Raw genomic sequence first — 21,736 nt, 5'->3', positions numbered from 1 at the left:
ACTAAATTTACAGGGAGGATTCTAGGAATCTGATGCAATCTCACAAAGGGCACTTCCCACTCTGTTTGATTAAACTTTGATGCACTCGCAAATTAACTTTTTTCTTTTCGATTTAGCATTGCTTCATTTCAGACCATGAAAATGGAAGTTAACTTGAATTCGTAAGCAAACTAAGTGTGTGTGTTTAGTCCATTAGATGCACGCAGACCAGAATTCTATTGGTTTCTCATTACAACTTTTCGGTTGGGCTGGGCTGAGTTGCAATTTACCTGAAGTTGAAATTCCTTAGAATATATAAAGGCATAATGACACAAACATGTTGTGCTCTTGATTTCATGACATCTCATTGAGTGCTTTCACTGAATGAATGCAGTAAAATGGAGCATAGTGAAAAACTGTTGTTCTCTGTCTGTTGAAGATGCAAATCCTTTTGGAAACCAGCAAGTCCCCTGTGGTGGTCTTGGTTTGATTGTTATGATTCACATCCAGGCACAATGACATCACCTTAAATGTGTCACATATTGCTCAAAACAGACTGAACTGCACTTCTATTCAAATTAAACACTTTGGAAGTTTGCTCAAATTCACAGATATATTCCTGTGTGTCAGATAGAGTCTCTCTGAAATTACAGGAGTGTTTCTGGGGATGAAATACGTTTCCTATTATCTGGACCCAAACATTCTGACCGTGTAATTAAAAAAATGTCCCAACAAGGAAAAACAGTGGAAGTGAAGTATCCTTTGGTTTATATATTACAGACTGTCAGCTCATTGTCTTCTTAGTGACCTCCCTCTTGTGTAAGCACCATAGCTGAGAGAATTCAGCCTGTCACACTTCCATCTAATCTAATCAACCGTGCTGACTCCTCGGCTGATGTTTCACAGCACACTGGCAACTATCCAACTTGTTGCTTTTAGCAGAAGACTGTCTCTGCAGATACATAGGAAGGCAACCTTTGCAAACATCCTAAAGGTCACATTTTAGCCAGAACTGCCACTCTGAGCTGTATCAGTGTGACAGTTACTCAAAAGTGGATTATTTAGAATCAAAACTTCTATGTGTATCTGAAAAGAATACTGGCTGTAAAATTACAGGGGGTATTATGAGGGCTTTACACTCTCATGGAGGGAATTGTCTCATTGAGAAGAAACGATTTTCTTGTCCTTTATTCCCTTGACAGATGAAAGTTGATTAATCAGTGAGGTTTTCTCTCTGGTATATAGGACTCCCGTGGAATTCTAAAGTCTTTGAGTGAGACAATGCAAACTTCTGATCTGGATCGCAACAAACCTACTTCTACCAATCAAATCAGCTTGTTTAGTGGGTCACATATATTTTTGGTGAAAAACATTTCTAATTCAGACAACTTATCATGACACAACATACAAACTCAAAAGTAATATTGACATTCATTGATAACTACATTTGACACAGACATTGTCTGGTAGAACAATCACTGAAACCAGCCTTGCATGTGTGTTAGTTATGACTCATGCAAGAAGGCATTCAGATGTCAACTTAATCCTGAGTCGTAAATGATTTGATTGTAACGAACTTCACTTAAAATGGCAACTTAAAATTATTCACTAAATCACCTGTAATGTGTCCTGGAACCTGATTCAGCACTAAAAGTCAACCCAAGTAGGTCAAAAATGTTCTCTCAGCTGCAGTCTTACTCCTTTCAATTGATAAAATCATACTGAAGGATAAAGGACACCTGAGAACATCTGAGAACAGCTCTTCTTGCGAGGACATTCCTGATTATGGAGGACATACCTGATTATGCAATCAGCTAAGTAGCTCATTGTTTTGTCAGGGTAGAGGGCCAACCTTTCAGTTTCCACGTTCTCTGCGTAGCTCTGCTGACGCAGTAGTTCTGCAATATTGATTTCACTTCTTGTTTTCCAGTGTGCCTAACATATAAACAGCTGCTGGCTCATATTACCCCTTTCAAAGCGTCCAGTTCTGTTTTCTGGGACAGCAACCCACAAAACATATCACAATGAAGCTTGGGGAGAAGTGATCACAGGCAAACCGAATCAGCTATGTTCTCAGAGCAGTAGTGCCAACAGTTTACAGGGAGCCAGGGATGGGGATGATGGGGGGTAGGCTCCCCCAAACAAGTGAGGTGTGTTTGCAAATGTTCCCATCAGTTCACAAATGAGAGCCCAACGCACAGTGTAATGGGTGCACAACTGATCCTACTGTTAGATGCCTTTTTTTAAATTCAGCTAACATCCTCCATGATGTCAGCCTTTAACTCACCTTCAGTTTCAGCATTATTTAAACATTGGAGACCATTGTTGACCGTACCCAACAACTGATTTGAATAGACCAAGACATAAGAGTTCCTGAATATGGACCAGAATATGTCAACTATAGATGCCACATCCTGTTGCCTGCTCCAACACTACTATCCAGTGAACTCCAGGTACCCTTGATTGCTGTGCCTCTTGTCTCCACCAGCAAAATAAAATCACTCTGATGCCCAATGTCCATCACCAATTGAATGGACGCTCTTTCAGTCTTTTTGAGTGCCATCAGATACGTCAATAACTATTGGATTGCCCCTGCCTGCAGCATTCCTTGTTACACAATGATAAGGGACAAATATTATGAAAATGTTTAGTGATGTTCAGTTGTCACAAACTAGTGACAGGTACATATAACAACAATTGAAAATAAAATAATACTTTTAACTTACTTGAAATTAAATTAAATGACTTTCTTATGCCATATGTGCAGATGTATTTCAACTGTTTTGATGTACCTGACATTGAAATGTAACCAACTTTATGCGTTCAAAATGCCATATGAAAATACGACAGGAACAGTGGTATTACGGAAAGAGTGCTTTCGGTGATTAATGGTAAGCGAGTCCGCGCAGTCTGTCGTTGGCAGTGTTTTTTTTTTTTTTGGTTTATCTGTTGCCGATGACGTTATTCTGCAGAACCTACAAGTTTATCGTCACCTTCTCGCGAGATTACATACCCAGACGCTCCCCCCTCCTCCTCCTCCTCCCTGCTCTTCCCACGCCCCAGTGTGCTGTGGGATAGTGGCAGTATAAAGTATATCATTCCCTCGGAGAGCGACAAGAAGCCGAGGCAAGGAGAGGGGATGAAGATGGCGGACGCCAAGCAGAAGAGGAACGAGCAGCTGAAGCGGTGGCTGGGCTCGGAGACGGACCTGGAGCCCCCCATACTGAAGAAGAAGAAGACGAAGGTGAAGTTCGACGATGGCGCCGTCTTTCTGGCCGCCTGCTCGAGCGGCGACACCGAAGAGGTACTCAGGATGCTGGACCGGGGCGCTGACATCAACTACGCGAATGTGGACGGTCTTACAGCCCTGCATCAGGTCTGTTGGAGCTCGTTTCTTACTTCTGTGTGTGCCTGAACTTTTAGTAAGTCACAAAGTAAAACGAAGACGCGGGTGGGAAAGGATAGTCGCAAAGGTGTGTTTACACAGCGCGGGCGGCAGCGTCAAGAACAGGCAGGGCCGACCGTGGGTTTGTGTGTTGTGTTCGAATTCAATACAGGGGCTAAATGCCAACGAAATCCCGTTTGTCGGCATATTTCTCCCTTTTTCCTCGATCATCGGTGTTGATCGTGTCCGTCCGAGAAGGAGGCTTGTTGAGATTAAATCTTTGTTAGACGACTGCAAATGGGTTGCTAGCCTAACCTAACGTTAGCTGTGTCAAATCTGGGAAGGCGGCGGATTGGGTGGTGGTGGTGCCGGAATGGTCTGATCTGTTAGCTGTAGCTAGTTATCTGTGTGCTTTTGTTCCGCGGAAATGTAGCCGTGACAATCGAGGCCGATGGTGTTTAGATAGGTACTGGGATTCCGTAAGCGTATCGGGTTCCTAATTTTGTCATGTCAAACGATCGTGATCGTAATTAAACGCGTAAAACAGGACGGACGTCCGGAAGGCAAGTCAGGGCACAAATGGTGGAAAAAGCATAAAGTGATAGCTAGCAGGTCGGTCAATTCAAAGGGGGAAAGCTCCAGCTAAAGTTAGCTGGCTAGCCACCTTTATAACTTTAGGTTTATCATCCTCATTTATGTACAAAGATATTATGTGACGTTTAGGCTTTTATTAGTTCTTGTAGGGGAGAGGTGTGGTGCTGTCGGAAGTGTTTTTAGCAGCTTTCCAGTTATGCCGCAGTCTACTTAGAAACGGCAGAACGGCTGGATTCCATCAGAACAATCGCGGATTATACCGTACATAATTTGCTGGCTAGCTAACTGTTAGCTAGCGTTCAGCAGATTCTCAAGAGTAGTTACACAAAACCTAAACGCATACAATGCCTTTCTGCACTAATTTCTAGCGAACATTGCCAGCAACACTTTCGACACCTGAACTAGATAGTTAACGTTTGGTGGCTAACTTTTGCACGGTTGGAATGACATCTGCCTAGCTAGCTGCCGCCACAGATTGCGCTAGGCAAAACGGAAATCTGTATTTGTCTCCACGTTCAGTTGAACATTTGCAGTTTGCGCTTTGTGTGGAACACCTGATCTTGGATTTCAGTGTTCGTGTTAGTAAAAAAAAAATGCAGCCGACTGTATTTCAAACCGATATGCACTGACATGCTTTTCACTGTAGGTGATTGCTTGAAGTGAAGTCCTGTCGGGATTTCTTTCTGATACCGTAAATTTGGTCATACTAGATTAACACTTTCTTGCCTGTCGAAGAATCCGTGTTGGCTTTGTGGCCGGTACGTGTTGATAACCTCTTGCTGCGTGTGTTGGCGCAGTATGAAACTTGTTCCTGAAGGGGGTAATAATATAAACCTAATGTGCCTGGACTCGGCGTTGAGGCTTCGGGTGTATTTCTGAGTTGGCTGTTTCTGACTGGTATTCTGACTAAACCGGCGTCGATCATTGCTGTCTAGGAAAATGGTGGCATTGCACACTTCTGTGTTTTCAGAAGGTGGATTTTACGTTTCGTCTTGAGGTGCCTTTGCTTGCACCCGTGGGGCAAGTACTCGGTGTAAGACGGATTCCGGGAAACGGAGTTGAGTCTTTCCAAGATAGACTCCAACCATCCGACAGAATCAGTTTTATCCGTCAAATAAACAGGTCTCGTTAATCTAACAGAACCATTCTGAGGAAGACAAGGATTTTTTTTTATTTGCGTGAAAACGCTTCTACGCAATAGGACCAGTTTATATTAGGTTAGTCAAGAGTCAAGAGAGATTTTATTGTCAGCCCATCCATATACAAGTATACAGTAGCGTTGAAATAACGTTTCCCTGGGAACTATGTAACGGATTTTAGAACCCACCGTGGTGCTGAATCCCCCTTCATGATTTTAGGTCCACAACTCATACAGGATGTTTCATTGACAATGCTTTTTGCTGTTAACAGTGTGAAACTTGGGTTTTGGGTTTGAATGCGTAACCTTTAGAAGGTTGAATGCTTTTTTCAATGACACTTGGTCTAGGGCTCAAACTGGGTGTAAGTGGTTATAAATAAAGATGCAAATAGGACACTCGGCATGACTGGAGGTCCTGGGTTTTAGAGTATCACCAGACGCCTTGCAACACTTTCTCGGCTGTAGTTTATCATTGAAATTTATGTATGTACTGGTGTGTTCGGACTACCCTGCATATCTGAGAGTATTTTGAAAAACTCAGAGCCTCTTGGAAATGCAGGAAAGACTGGTTGTTAGGAGAGGTTGTTGTGCAGTGGAAGGATTTAATTGTGACTGTCATTGGTTGGACATTTGCAGTGCCGTCTCAGATAAATTTAATTGAAGAAATCAATAGTGTTGGTGCATGTGAGTTCAGGCTGACCTCTACCAGCGACAGCTAGAATTGGATATTCACATATAGGCCTTCGAAAACAGAATAGGCTTTGTTCCTTAAAATGTATTGCCTTGTTCGAAACGCAGTCCTTAAAGGGCCTGGCTATGTGCTGTTTTGTGCTACATTTGCCACAGTAGTTCTCCAGTTTTTACGAACCCATAGTAATATGGTCTTGGAAGAACTTGTGCATGGCTTAAACGTTTCTGAAACTTAAAAGCTCTAGCAGCCTCATCCTCATACTCATTAGTTAGATCCCTATGCAAGCAAACCCTTCTATCACCCTGTTTTTCAAAGAGCTTTATCTCAGTGAACGGTCTGTGTTCACGAAGACTGAACGTAGAACGTGTTCTGTCTGTGTTTATCTTAGTGAACAGTCGAACTGAGATAAAATATTAATGCAGTGTGAAGTCTGCATTTAGGTTCCAGGGTTGTTGCTGCACCAGAGTTTATTCCTCCAGGCAGATTCAAGACTCTTTGGCAGTACCTTGCTGTTGAAGGGTGCCTTCTAATCTTACCTGGGTCACTCTCGCTCATTCATTGGTAGGTGAATACATGACCTGGAAAGGCTGTTTTCTGAATGGGGGTCAGTTGGAATCGGTCTGCCTTTCAAGTGGACCAGTATGCCTGCAGTAGGAGACTACAGGCCTTGAGTTGCACCCTGTTTCCTGAGTGGCGTGCATGTATGCGTATGAGCTTGTGTGAGTGAGTCTGTACAGTTGTGCTTTCGTGTGGTGCAGCAGTACGGCCTCTCGGTGGGGGGGGGGGGGGTCTTACACAGGAGCAAAAGGCACTAAGGAGATTTGTGCGTAATGTGCTAATCTGGGGATCGTGGAGAGGTCGGGGCCTGTTGACCGTTTGATCAGACCAGGTGTCTCCTCGAGAGCTCCGTGAGGTGACACCATAGCTGGTGCTTGCTCGCTGCAAGACATTTGATTATACTGCCAGCAGGTCCGACGGATCATCTTTGGGGAATCTCTGTTCCTCAAGGATTTCGGTGGCTCAGCCATTTGGAAGTGCTGTGATAGACAGTAACTCTGCAAAGATGGGATTAGCGGTCTATTATAAGATTTTAAAGCAAACTAACATTAGCAATGTGCTGTAGACTAACTGAGGACTGCGTTGTGTTTGGCATTCGCGATTCTCTTTCCTCTTTTTGTGGATATGAAGTGGGCCTCTAAGCTTATAGTGACTGTTTACAACCATTTCTGACCTGCTCTTTCAGTCTGTCAGCATATGTGTTACTGCAGCATCCTGCATTTATACCTTAAAAATAAAGGGTCACAATGAGACTGTTATTTCTAGATCCATTACATGTACATTCAAAATATGTATAATAAACAGAAATAAGAGCAATCGCCATGTCCCCTTTTTGCTGTAGAGCTGGAACTAGTGTCACATTTAGTTCTACCTGATCTTTTCTGTTCTACTGACCTGTGTCACCCCAGAATGCTAGTGTTTCTACAAGACTGGCCCCGCCCCAAATAGGCTTCAAGATCATGTGGTGCCAGCGGTTTCCATTAGCTACAGGTGACAGATGTTATCCATTTTAGCATGTTTGAAGTGTACAAAATGTATATGGGTATTTTTAGTAAAATATCAACAAAAGATAGCACAAACTAACATTAGCAATGTGCTGTGGACTGACTGAGGACCACATTCTGTTATGATAAGTATGAAAAGTAAAAGCATGTAGTTTCTATGATATTGTCCATGTTGTCATTTGAAAAAAAACATTTAAACCAAAACATGGTGTGGTCACGTTACCCATCTCACACTAAAAGTTGTTCGCAAACAAGGACAAGTGAATCAGTGCTCCATAAATGCCTATTCTGTGCACCTCAACTGCATCTGCCAAGTTTGGAGAGTGCTTGAAACCTCTTGCGTTAGTTTTGAAATTGGTGGCATGCCTGAATTGCTTAAACAGTCAGCGACCTGAAAATGAAAGTCGGGACAGGAAAGAGAGGGAAGATACTGTGTGCAGTCACTGTGGAGCTTCTGCTTCATATCAGGGGCCAGTGGTGAACATGATACCTCACACTGTCACCATCCCGCTACTCTGATTACCCACCCCCCCGCCCCCCCCCCGACAGGTCAGTCCCCTGCCTCCCCTTTGCCTCACAGGTGCACATTGTGTACCTGATTGGCGGGTTCTTGGTTTCCCAGTTGAGGCCTTTCTCATTCAGTCAAAAGGATGCTGTTGACTGGTAGTATTTAACTGTAATAGAGATACTGAAGTAAAATATGGGTTGGTTTTTTTTGTGTTCCAAGTGACACAGAGTGAGTATTGGTTTGTGAACACAGACTGTTCACTGTTATTGACTTGTGCTGTCACTGAACTGGATTAATAATAAATGTTGTTGAAATGCAGCTGTTGTCTTGTTTGATGTGCTCAATAAGCATTTTGTATTGCTTACATTTGTCTTGTATGATGTCTGTACTTGGTCTCTAATAAGTACACCTACCACTACCACGTTGGTAAATGCATTGTAACTTAAAGCACTGTGCCATCTTAGTCTTATCTTCCTGGGTGTTCATGAGGAGCTGCATGATTTTGCCAGTCTTGTCAGCCTGTGTGGATTATACAGTGTTGTAATGATTTGATTCATTGTTTGAAAGAGGCTGAATGAAATTGCAGTATATCTGCCTAGTTAATACCCATACGTCTGCCCCAACATTATAATGATGTGGGAAGGAGAATACACAGCCTGAGTGTGAGATGTACAGTGTGGTTTGAAGTTAAAGGTGCCGCAGAGGTCACCAGCAAGCCTCACGCTGATTTAAAGATGTAAGAACTGACCTGCGGTTAATGTACCTGCTGCAGAGAATTATGGGATTGTTTAACATGTGGCGCTAACCCTTTTGCTCTCTTGCAGTTCTTTCCCCGTCATTAGTCCTCTGTCCTCCTGACAAGTCTGTCTCCTTGTGTCGGTCACATTCACACGAAGGAGCAGTGGCCCCTTTCGGGGAGAGGAGTGCGATTCTGTCCACCGCGCTGGTCAGAGCGGGTTCTATAAATAGCGTCCCTCCCAGAGGTGTCCCTGTAGCCTCTGTCCCAGGAGGTGGCTCTAAGTTTGGTATTACGCGAGCCACTCAACATTCCGGGTGGCTTTGAACTGAAGCCCTGGCTAGGCACCAGAGGTAGCGTCCGCCTGTGATTCACTCTCTCCAGGCACCGGTCTGCTGGAGGTGGGGATATCAGAAATGAACCATGACAGGAAACGACAGAACCTCTCGCTGACTTTGATGTGGCCCCATAAATGAAGTGCTGGTCATCGCTTGGGGAACCGCGTTGACAGCTACCCCCCCCACTTCGTGTGGAGTAATATGGTTTAAAAAAACTCTAAAGATTTACAGAAATCACAATTTGTAGTTAGCATTGGGCTACTCTGCAAACTATATTGTCTGGGAAGTTTACGTTTTGAGCCCTCTGAGTATTTTTCATGGATAAGTTATGATGGGAAAGTTCTTGCTAAACCGACTGGAAAAAGGTTCGTTTTCCTCATAGTTTCTCCCGGAAATAGATGGAAGGTTTTCAGGGTAAAAAATGTTTTTTTGTCGATGAGCTGCTTGGAATTGCTGTGGAATTCCCAATAAAAGCTTTGTGAAAAACTCACACATTAGATTTTACTTGTGTAAAATGTTGATTAATCATAATCATATCATTTGCTAGAGAGGTTTTGCAGTAATCATCTGGCAAACCATGATCTTTAAAAACAACATGAATTGGCCTAGGGCTGCCACTAACAACTATTTTTCTATTGATTGATCTATCAACTATTTTGCCGATTAGTCGATTAGTCAGAACGATTAATTTTCCTCCAAAAAATCAAATGGACCATTTCATTCAGTTCATTTCATTTTGACAACAGCAAACTGTATGTCATTGTGTAATGCAGCACAAAGCAAAATGTAAACAAAGGTTTGCATATTAAAGTGCGAAACTGTAGGTTTAAACTGGCAACTCCAACATGATAAAAATAAAGATAAGTTCATAAAAATAAAATTAAAAAAACGATGCGTTGGTTTAAAATATTGCTGAAAATGCGTTGACATCAGATTACGTCGACTAATCGCAGCAGCCCTAAATTGGCCTGTTTGCTGATTGAATTGTTCAAGGTGGTTTAACAATAAATACAATCATGAGATTGCTGAAGATGTTAGCAATTAAAAATGGTACGTGCATGTGGTATGTGCATTATGCAGGCCTAAAGGAAGCTCTGAATGAGTAGCACAGTAAAGGTGGTTTCGGTGACATTGTGGCTCACCGTTGGAGTCCAATATTCCTCGTACAACAACCAGTCAAAGAATGGTGATGGAGGGCATACCCTCCTTGCTCGGATTTTGCCGTCTGTCTCCTCCGTGACTTGTCTTCTGGTTGAAGTGCGCATCAGTTTTACTCTACCTTGCCACCTTATCTTTATGATAAGGAAGTATTTCTGTTAAGGGGGAACAATTCCAAAGCATTGTTCCTCAATATTAATGTAGTCAGTGTTTCTATGCCTACTTTTCATGTGTCACGTCAAAACTGCAGTTCCAATAACCAAAGTGCATCCCCAGATGCTTTGTGTTACCCAGAGATGAAGTCTGTGCTGTATCAGTGCAGGTCTACTGATCCTCATGTGGTGTCTGTTTATGGGCATCAGTTCAAAGTAGGTGCTGCGCAGATCTGATGTTTATATCATCTGGATGGACACAGTTGATTAGATTAATGCACCCGCACAGTACAGTGATCAGTGAATCTGCACAGCACTTGCCATAAACCGATGCCCCTGCGCGAGAAGTGTTCTCCAGATGGGCTGAGCAAAGCACAGAGCACGACGTGAGCCATCCAGATCATTGAGAGATCTGTGAATCTGCTGCAGATGTTTGAAGGCCATCACAAGGTGCTTACATTTGAGGTCTGTCGCCATATTTTTGTGCGTCAGCGAGCAGGAAGTGCCGTAACTTGTTTAATTACCTCCGTTGCTTTGTCAGTGTAATTTCATTTAGAGTCTGGACTTACATGTAATCTTAAAATTGAGCGGACTTGCTCAGGTCATTCTTACTTGCTCTTTGGCAATGCTCTTAAGTGTAGTTTGGCTGATTACAGAATTATCTCAGCTTTTGTCTTTCAACCAACATTGTCTTTAGGCCTCTAAGTTAGACCAGAAATGGCTGAGCTGACCAATGAGAGCAACTGCGGGTGTTTAGCTGATTGGTGGGGAGCAGTGCTGGAGGCAGTAATGGAATCCTGTTACATCCAGGACCTAAGGAATACAAGTAACTGGATCTGTTTCCCTAAGGGAAGCTGGGTTCCTGCTCACTCTGCTAGTGTCGTTCAGTCTCATCTCTTTATGATCAATTGTAAACTAGAAGTCCTGTCATTGAATAGATTATACTCAAGACAGTATGCTGGTTCAGTGTTTAATATAAATGTGTATACTGAGTACAGGGGTTGAAGAGCGTAAACTTGGGACACCTACGTGAAGTACAGTTTGGATAGGCCTGGGAGTTCAATTTAGAATGGCTGCTGTCCCAGTTAGCAAAGTGCTTAACCTGAATAGCTTCAGTAAAGTAGCCTTCCATATAAGTGGAAAGTAGACAGGAAAAAAAATAGCTTTGCAAGTTGCCCGGGATAAGGGCTTCTACTGAATATGGCCTATTTTTTTCCACTCGGAGAGAGTGAAGCCTGGCCTAATCATGCTTACACTGGTGCTACTGAACGCTGAGACAGAAAGTTACAAAAGGTGCTGCTGCTGCTACTGTCACATGCCTGATGGATATTTGGTGTTCTAAAACCGTAAACCTGTTTTCCTCAGGAGAAAAACTGGGATGGCTCGGTCGATGCAGGTCGCCAGATTCAGACCAAAAGCAACGTGTGAGTTTAAAGTAAGGATCTCTGGCACCCCTCTCGGAGACGAGCGGGGAAAATTTTAGACGTGCGTCAGAGGACACGGATGGCACTTGACATGTCTCGCTCTGCAGGTCACTCACAGAGGCAAATCCAGACCACCTTTTGAAGTCGTGAAAAGAATGTTGTTCAAGAGGAGGGTTCTCTTTCTCTAATGCTCTCCAGTTGGTTCTCCAATGCTTTGTTGCTTCATAGCATACACCTTTTTACATCAAGGTCTTGGAGCGTAACTTGGGCTGTTCTTAAAAAAAATAATCAGTAGTTTTAGTTACATATCAGTTAACATGCAGCCTATATCGAACTACAGCTTGAAATTAAGTTTGGATAAAAAAGTCGAGTGAACTGCAGGGAAAGCATTAAGTTGATCATATCATGTCCTCACCATGTCAGTGGCTTGAGCAGATGTGACAGATTCTTCGTATATGCAGTCAAACACTTCCCATGAATTTTTCTGTTCTCATAGTCATAGATCAAATCTAGATGGCTTGTTAAATTGACGAATAATCAAATGGCTCTGGGAACCGTGGCTCGTAGATGGGCCCTGTTCCAGTTACATTGTTCATCTGGACATTGCGGTCCACCTGAGCATCAGTTTGGACTCACTGAGATGGTTTGGCTTTAACACTATGATTGCGGAGCATTTATTTCTTCCTGGCCATGAGGTCAGCCAAACGGTGTACTTGTGATCAGATGGGGGGCTGTCACATTAGTGATGACAGGGTTCCTTCCCTGAATTAGTTTTGCTCAGTCTTAGCCCAATGACAGAACATAAGGCTGTGGATTAGCATCCACAAATTTAAGTTCTACCACATTACAGTTTGTTTTAATCGAGAGTTTCTTTTTTGCTACTTGATAAGTGAATAATCTAAGAAATAGTCAAATTTGAGGCTCCACAGTTTAGCCATTTATAATCACCTTGCATTCAGTTCTTTTTCGTGATCATATTTTTAACACAACATATTGCGTTCATATCACTGTAATGAGCGAGAGGGTCAAACATAAATCAACCTATCCAAAAGTGTTTCCATCAGCATGCATAATTCCCAAATTTTGGTCCGCCTCATCTACTCATGTGAGATATGTGTGGGATATGATCAGGTATTCACATTTTGTTTGAGTCTGTCTATAAGCGTCATGATGAACACTTTGCAGAAAGGTCATTGGACAGATGAAAATTCATGGAATTTTTAGCGCTGGTGAGCAATACAGAGATTCGGTAGACTCCGCACTGCTTATGAAGGCAACAGCATTCACATTCAGTATTTCATCTTGTACGGAAAAGGTCACCCAGCCTGGCGTTGACTGTTTCTGTCTGTGATTCACTTCACAATTACAGAGTAGTGGTACGACTGATGAGTGACGCGTCTAATATTAGAAAGAACTTGATCAAGCTGTTGTAATTTACCTCTTAAGTGGCAGATTTTTACATTGTTAGATGTCTGTCAAGTATTTCCAGGAAGCCTGTTATTAGTGACAGGAAATCATGTGTAGCTGTGCTCAGATGCATATGGAAGGTCATCAGCTGATTACGACACATTGTCAGCAGGCCCTTGCTCAATGTCTTTGCGCTAAACGAGGTGGCTTAATTTTGTTTTGCAAAGGTATTTCTCACGGGTGCTTCTCCTGATTTTTGTTTTAAAGCACTTGGGCCATTAAGGGAACGGTATCTCTGCTGAAATCCCCTCCGAGTCATGTGCCGTAACTAGGCCGCAGCTGGTGACACTGTTCCTGAGCCCGGGTCCTGGAGAGCCATAGTCCAGCAGGCTTTTCAGTTCTTAAAATAACTAACGCTCTCAGAACTCGGCAGCAAGGCTCAATCGGCTCTGTCAGTGCACTGATTGAATCAGGTGATTTAGTATCCACCTACACCGAAAGCCTGCAGACTACCTTCCCCACGGATTGGTGGTTGAGCTCATTTCAGCTCGGGCATCACTGGTGGTTTGCTGTAGAAGATCAGTGTACTCATTTAGAATAATTCATCAATTAGCTCCACAATGCATTGTGTTTTTTTTTTTACAGGTAAATAAGTAAGCTCTAAGCTGAATTTCATTTCTCCATGAGTTAGGGCATCCCATACCATATTCAGACCATCTTCTAACAGCATTTCAGAGCAGTATAAAAATGCACAGCTGCTTCTTACCAGCTATCACGTCCTGACCGTCTTTTTGTCCTTTTGTCTCCCTGCTGGCTGACAGCTACTCTTGTGGAGTTCATTTACTCTTACTTACGATGCCTCTTAAGCTGTGCCTCATGCTTTATTTTACAGACCTGTTTATATTTTTAAGAAGTACTTTATTTAAATATGACTTAACCATTCATAACCAGATAAAAAGTGAGTTGTAAATTGAATTATTGGTTGTTTGTTATTTTTTTGAGTAAATGACTAAATTGGAAAAAAAAATGTTCCTGTTCTGACACGTTACTGATCTGACATTAATTCAAAATGGTGAATCTCAGAGCAGAAGTATGTTTTACAGCAGTGTTTTCACACAAGTCCTCCCTGCAGCCCTCTGGGCGTACTGCCTCTGACACTCTGCTCACAGTGATAAAAAGGCAGTTGTAATTAATAGCCAGCAATACATTTCTCGATTGTTTCCTGACAGTGTAAGGAGGCCTCAAAATAGAGAGCGATCGGGTTGCACACAGGAAGTCGCCACTCCCTCTAACCTTCCAGCGTAAGGTTGCGTGTACTGATTCGGAAAGGGATAGCATGAGAAGGCATGGCCGTGACTGTTCAGGCAAGCATCACCACAGGCTGGAACCGGTTGATGAGCGGCTTGCTTAGTCAGCAGAATTCCTCACAAATTTAAAATCAGATCAATTTTTACCACGTACGTGCGCTGCAGATAATCGCTCTGAGGCTTAGTGAGCGCGCAGCCCCGTGACTGCGGTGCGAATCGTGCCGATTTCTCTCCGTGAAATGTTGACAGTTCTCAAAATCGATGATGATCGTTGGTGACGAAAGGACTCAAAAGAAAGGATACCCAGATGCAAAAAAAAGAACGAGAGGGTAATGAAAAGTCAAACTGAATGTTTTTCATTCAGATTTTTTTTTTTGAACCAGTTCTGCTTCTACGCCCATAAATCCGTCGTCTGGCCTCACAGTCGGTGATGTCATTGTGTGTGCTCCGGTGTTTGTGGCCTGCTTCTCAGCGACTCGAGGAGCAGTTACCTGCTGACACCTCCATGTGAGGTAACCTCTGATGAGGGCATTCCAGGAGACTCACGCTGTCTGGCTCCCTGCTGTCTCTCCTGGTGCTGGGCTGCTCCTCTGTGTTGGAATGACTGAACGCCCCTAAGGTCAAAGGGCATCCACACCAAGGGGAAATTCTTTTGGCTTTTAAAAAAGAGAGCCTTCATTATAATCGCTGATGTCTTCCACACTGCCCCCCTTCTCTGCCCACGCAGCTTGCTGCCTGCTGCTTGGCTTGAATTGGGCCGCGTTGCTTGGCAGTCTCTCCCCCTGCTAGTGCGGAACTCCGTCAGAAGTTATGTAACAGACCCGCAGACCCGGCCTGAAATCACTTTCGTTACGTGATTTTGGTGCAGACACAATGTGAACTTTGTGGCTGTCATAAACACATCGTTGCTTATAACCTTTCATGCTTTTTCAGCCCACTCCCCAATTGGACAGGAAGAAAAACTCGTGGAGTGACTGTTGACCTCAAGTCTTTGTAAATCATCTCATTATGAGCCGGTGGCTTGGTGTGTAATTGAGATGTCAACAAAAAAGCTTCCCCAAGGGTTCATCTTCAAAAATTCATTAGCCTTTATTTTTCTTGTGGAACACAAGTTAAACGGTGCATATTAGAGCTAGTCATTACTCCACGTTTTTCTGACAACAGCCCCAGATGGCTTTGAAGGCAACGTCTTTGGTCCAAGTTTGGAGATTGAGGCGTCCTCTGGTCGTTCGTTGCAGACTCTGCTTTCGCGGACTCACTCAGTTTGGGTTTGGGTGCTGCTGCCATGGCTTCATCAAATAAACAGATCTCTCTTTAATACCGTTTCACTAACTTTAAGACAAACCCACACACTGTGTCAGACATACCGTGTTTCAGTACTGCATGGCTCTCCGAAACCCATATCAACTTCAACTTTTGAAAGAGCAACTGATATCTTAAGGAGGCTGCAGAGTGTAGTGCTAAAATTAGAAGCTCTGGCTTGTTTGTCTTGGGCTTATGTCAGAGTGAGGAAACAATGTCTCCAGAACAGGTCCACCCTGTAGCTAAATCATTACCTGCGCTCTGTAAACAGTGGAGGACGCGGCCAAGTGGAACGCCCCCTGAGTCCCAGCGCTCTCGGGGAAGAGACGCCACGACAGGCGGGGACTCGCCAGCAACCAAATTCCACTATGCTACAGAAAAAAAATTCCCCAGATTATTTTTGATTGCGACATCATAATTTGTTGTTGTGAAATTAATCCTAATGCTTGTATTTTCCTCTAAAATGATGTTTCTTTTGAAGTTTAATAAAGTTAATTTAAAAAAAAAAATTTTTTTTATGATTTTTTTTCCCCTGACATTATTGGCATTTGCATCCAGAGAGACTTGCGTAGTGACTTGCTTAGTTTTATTTTATTTTTCTTCACATGCTATCCATTTATATATCTGGAAGGCAGTTGTGGGTTTAGTAACTTGTTCAAGGGTACAACAGCAGTGCCCCAGTGGGGAATCGAACCGGCCATTTTTAGGGAATATTAGAGTTCTCTAATCTCTTGCATGAACCACTTGTAGAATTAATGTTATGCATTTTGATTTTGAATCAAAGGTATTAACTATCAGGTTATACTATTAGGTTATAACAGGTGGTCATATATTTTTGCCAGTATAGGTGTGTATTGTGCGTAAGTGAGTAAGCCACAGGCTCACCTCACCCTGCCAGCCGGGTCCAAACAGCAGGGTGTGAGGCATTCCTGACCCAGCCCTCACCTGACTGAATGACGCTGCCGCGAGCCGCGTGACGACGGTAATGAAAACGCAGCGAGTCCTGCAACGCCAGAGCCCTTAATTACAGGTTGTGAGGCGCCATTTTTTTCCACAAAGGTGGAATGGAACCCACTGCTTTTCTGTTACCACACAATATGCTCCTCCTATTGGCCCGGACATCACACATGACACATCTGGGCCAATCGTAAAGGAGTGTGCCTAGGGCTCAGAGACTAATGCAACACACCTCTGAGTATAAACAAGGTATGAAGGTATGCCTGGGACTGGAGATCTTGGCTCACGAATTTGAATGTCCCCAGGCATTGGACACGATTCAAACCGCCTACGCTTGATTTAACTGCCACGTAATGCCATTGATACCACTATATATTGTTGCTGTGAGTGGCAGAAGACCTGCAGGATACAGTCTTTGTTGGGTTTAAATGAGTGTCCAGTTATTTTTTATGTGGGATTTGTATGGATTGCTGTATTGAATGATTGCTGGGGTTTATTTGATTGACAGCTTCTGAAGGTTTCACAGAGCTAGGTTGACTCAAGTCTGGGACAACCTAATGTAGTTTACATTCTCAAGGGCTTAGGGAGATTTCTTGTCCTTCCAAAATCACAACAGCGGCGTCGCCATAACGGCTTTTGTAGCAGCTTAAGATGACGTTTCTCTTTCTGTCGCTGGGTAATTAGAGGTGTTTCTCGGTGTCATCCATTGAACAATGCTCTCTCTCTCGTACTTTGCTTTTAGGAGGAGAATTGGGGGAAGGAAAGATTTTCAAAGTCAAAAGAGGAACAGGAAGCGCGTGTTTATTTTTCTCGTTTCCTCGCGAAGGCTCTGCGAGTGGAGCTGCTCTTCATCTCCTCCCAGGGCCAGCTTTCATCAGTGTGTCCACTGGATCCCCCCCCCCCACCCCCCCCTCCCCGTTTGATGTGCTAGTACTTCCTTAAAAGTACACGCTGTCTCCCAAACTCCAAAATGATATGTGCAGAATGCACTCTGCCGGGAGAAACCTGTGCGCCGCGTCCTCCGTCTTTGGTGGCTGAGCGCTGAGCAGGAAGCTGTGCTCCGTCCGATGGCTATCTGTCTCCTCTGATCTCCTCCTGGCCTCGGCCGCAAGGACGGCAGTTTGGCAAGGGCAGGAGCGCGGTGGATTATGTCGAGCGAGCTTGCATTAAGCAGTTAAAGGCAGGCAATCTTCTGCATCAAAGAAAACGGATCGCGGGCGACAGGCAGGGTGCAGCAGGAGGTGATCGAGATTTATGCGAGCGAGGCCTGGAATATCATCCTGCTCGGGCCGATATTTTCGGTGATAATGCGGGCAGATTAGCGTAGTGCCGGGAAGCGTAGCCTCTGCTTAACCTCTGGGGTCCACAGCGTGGCAAATGACATGACACAAGCGCAGCGGAGGAGGGTCGTTTGATGTGGGTGCAGGTTTATAATGACTCAACCCCGAGTGTCACTCTGGCTTGTGTGTTTAGCACATGGTAAATGGTCCCTGTTTGTATCCCTGTTTCTGCACCCGTCTGACCTGGCTGTGTCTCTCTCTCTCTCTCTCTCTCTCTCTCTCTCTCTCTCTCTCTCTCTCTCTCTCTCTCTCGCCTTTGCCATCCTCTCCCCACCCCCACCCCTTTCTCTCTCTGGACTCCTGACAGTAACGACTCATGGAAACAAACTTGGCTCTGGAGTGCCGCTATTGTTTTGGCTGCCGAGTATAAACCAAAATGAAATGTGCTGTAACGGTCTCTGAGCTCTCTCTCTCTCTCACTCCCCCCCCCCCCCCCACCCCTCCTCCTCCAGTCCGTGTCTGCTTTTTCCATGGGAATCCCAGGGCCATATATGGTCAGCAGCAGCAGCGCTTTCTCTTCGTCTGGGATTCTTTAAGGAACCCAGCCTGGCCATGCTAGAGAAGCCCAGCTGGCTGGCCCCTGTGCCGGTGATACCCTCTCCTTGGCCTCCTGCGGTAGCACAGTAGCTGTGTTTTTTAGCCTGGCCAAGCAGGCGAGAGCGCGCTCATATACACACACAAACACATACAGAGGGAGAGACGCACACACACAGACTGTAACAAGGAATTCCTTTTGTGGAAGTGCCTGCATACTCCGCAGAGCGTGATGTCACGGTGGAGGCGTTCCCAGCTGATCCTTGAAACTTTGAGCCCCGGAGTGTTACTTATCTGGGAATTTCTCCACTGGTATGTTAGACGAGGACTCGACCACGGGATTGCGAGGTCGGGGGAGGGAGAGCGGCTAGCTTTGGCCTAAAGAAGTCGTCGTTTTCTGTTGCCCCCTTGTTTTATATGGGTGAAACTCCGCCATTCCCAAAAGAAAAGAGTCCTTGCTGTTCTCACTCTTGTCTGTATATTCTCTGCTTCATAACTGAATTAGTTGCTGACTTTTGAAAGCAGGTAGCCTTTGCATGTTTTTTTTCTTGCTTTTTTTTGTAAGCCAGGGACTTCATAAATTGTGTTGTGGTGTATCTGACAGCCGTACAAAGGTTGAAACCTTCTTTCTCTAACATCAGATTACTGGTTTCATTTTCTGAATGCCAGTAAATCTTGGTCAATGCCAATAAATGTCTATCAAAACATACGAGCAGATAATGCATATCTAAATATAAGTGATGGCTGATGTCATTAAAAATGCGCGTTACGGTGTCACATATCTTAGAGCCTTGACTTCAAGCATTTTCTTCATAGATTAGGCCTGTGTGCGTCTGGGCATTGGCATTTTTTTAAGTCTCAGTTTTAAGCCTATCTATCCTCTGCATGCCATGATATAAGTGTTTCTGTTTTGTGTGGCCATGCAAAGGTTAAGTAAAGACTAATTGCTGTCCCTTATTTCAAGAAAATATAAAGATACTCCTGCCCAGATCTTATTTGATAATCCTTTTTACTGCTGGGTCTGATCCAGGATGCCTCTCTAGAGCACCGCCCTTCCTCTGGTAAACAAGAGAACAACCAGCACTAAAAGCCACCTACGGCAGTTCTGTTTAAAAGGAAAACCTGTGGAAAATTCTTAGCTGGACAAAGGGAAAGAAGCAAATTGCCCTCTACATGCAGTTGTTTTGGTGTAACCAGTCACTTTCATTGTACTCCCCTTTCAAGCGTGCCACTGTCAACAGTTTAGGAAAAAGTACTTCATCCATTAGCACTGAGAGCAGTTTAATGATTCTACCAATCACAGTTAAATTTTCTGGCCCCCCATTGCTGCCTTCCTCACCTCTCTGCAGCTGGAGGCAGAGTTGCTATTTAAACCGTTGTAGGCCTTATATCTCCACATTGTGCTGACTCAATGCCTTCCTCTCCTTGGATGTGAAATTGTTGTAGTGGTAGTGTTAGTGTCATACTTAGTGGTGTTAATTACGTACTGGCTGCATGACACCCCTTCACATGGTTATGTGTTCTTTGTTAGCTTCTATGCTCCGTTTTGAGATTAGTCTTTACATAGTTGATGTAATTAAAGGCAAACGCTCCTTGTTGCTAGGGGTTAGGGTGTTTTTTTTTTCCTCTTGAATTCCTCAGACTGTGGATTAGAAGGTTGTGGGTTTCAGCCCACCATTGTCGAGTGTAATTGGATTGTTTGTCTCACTTCCATGATGGTGCCAGAGACCATTAATCACTGATGAGTTCCCACTCCAAGTTCCGGTCGCTGCTTAAAGAGTTATGGTGCTGGCCATTCCTCATGAATATATATGAGCATGTAGGCCTGGAATGTATTGTTGTTCTGGGTGATTTGGTGTTATAATTATTCTGTGTGTATCTGTCATGAAGAGAATTGGAACCAGAGTTGTGAAGGTCTCTCTACTAATGAATATTCAGAAGCAGCTTTCCTGACATCACTGGAATTCCTCAGGCTTGGCTGTGGAGGGATGGAGTTTTCAGTGGGAAGAAGGGAGAGTCAGTACCATTCTATTACTCATAGAAAAAAATTCTGAGGAAGGAAAGGAAAATTAAGGAAAATTAGCTTAGTATACCACGCTTGGCTCACATGTGATTGTCAAAATATGAAATTTAAAAATGAATGACATTTTCAGGTGCTTAGTTATTGCACCAATTCATGGATTTTGGTTTAACTGATAATTCAGTTGTCACTCCTCTGGACTGCCACTCTGTCAATGAAAGTATGAAATCAAAGGTGACTGGAAAAAGTTGAGGGTAGCACAAAGCCATCGAGGAAATGTAACACTTTATTCAGATTGGTCAAAAAAGGACTAATCGCTGTCAGTGAAGCAAAGATTTCTTTCAGAGGCTGTTTGTATATACACGTTGTAGGCACACAGGGTTTGGAAGAACTGAAGTAAAGGCATAGGATTTATCCAAAGGAGAAATACGGAAACCTTCCTTGGCAGTGACACCTGCGCAGTCAAACCGGCGCAGAACACAGGGACAGGTCCTCTCAGAGCTGGCTTGGCATGCCTGTGGTAGGTTTGCAGGGCCCGTCGGACTCCGTCGTCATGGTGAGGGGCTCGTCGCCGGGGACTGAGCCAGAGCAGGAATGCATGGCAGCTGAAGACGGGGCCGGGAACTCTGGGCGCTTTGCCCCTCGTCACCCTCCTCTGCCTCCCGCTGGCAGCCCCGCGCGCTCAGACCACAAAGGCGTGTTTATTTCGGACGCGCTTTGGTGTCAGCGGTGGGGTTAAAGCACGGGGACGTGCCGCTGTTGACATGTGGTAATGTAGGATAAAGTCCTCAGGATCCGAGCGATGAAATCGCTCTTTGTGGGGGTTTGCGTGGTATGGCCGGCCGGGTGTTTTTATTGGCCGTTCCAGGGGCTTGGAGGAAGAGGTCAGAGAGGGGAGAGTTTATGAGGATCATCTCCATTGATGTGAACTGCAGCTAAAGATAGTGATTGGTGCTGCTCCGGCCTAGGGAGGTATTCACACACTGAGGTCATTTACCAAACTCGCGTCCTGTACTTCTCAGCTGGAGTGAAGACGCAGTACCGTTTAAAGCATTTAATAAACTGCCTGCCCTGTTCAACTGCCTGTTGAGTTTTGGGAACCTGTTTGATGTTATGCAGATCTGTGTTTGAAGTCTTTATAATTGTTATGTGATGCGATTCCTCTGCTCAGGCATGGCAGTTGATTCCTGTATTCCAGCGCCTC

At 44.2% G+C, this 21,736-nt stretch overlaps 1 protein-coding gene across 3 annotated transcripts in view; it reads left to right on the top strand.

Annotated features, from left to right (window-relative positions):
• Nucleotides 1–3,030: 3,030 nt before the first annotated feature.
• Nucleotides 3,031–21,736, top strand: part of LOC118770114 (protein phosphatase 1 regulatory subunit 12A-like) — a 63,973-nt gene continuing 45,267 nt past the window's right edge. For all 3 annotated transcript variants that reach the window (XM_036517557.1, XM_036517556.1, XM_036517555.1), the window contains exon 1: nucleotides 3,031–3,355. In XM_036517557.1, the coding sequence (XP_036373450.1) occupies nucleotides 3,119–3,355 (237 nt within the window). In that variant the 5' untranslated portion in view covers nucleotides 3,031–3,118. The remainder of the gene's footprint in view (nucleotides 3,356–21,736) is intronic.

The sequence above is a fragment of the Megalops cyprinoides genome, chromosome 23 (assembly GCF_013368585.1).
Source record: "Megalops cyprinoides isolate fMegCyp1 chromosome 23, fMegCyp1.pri, whole genome shotgun sequence".
NCBI classification, from domain to species: Eukaryota; Metazoa; Chordata; class Actinopteri; order Elopiformes; family Megalopidae; genus Megalops; species Megalops cyprinoides.
Note: the sequence above shows the minus strand (reverse complement) of the source record. Positions and strands in the feature narration are given on the sequence as shown.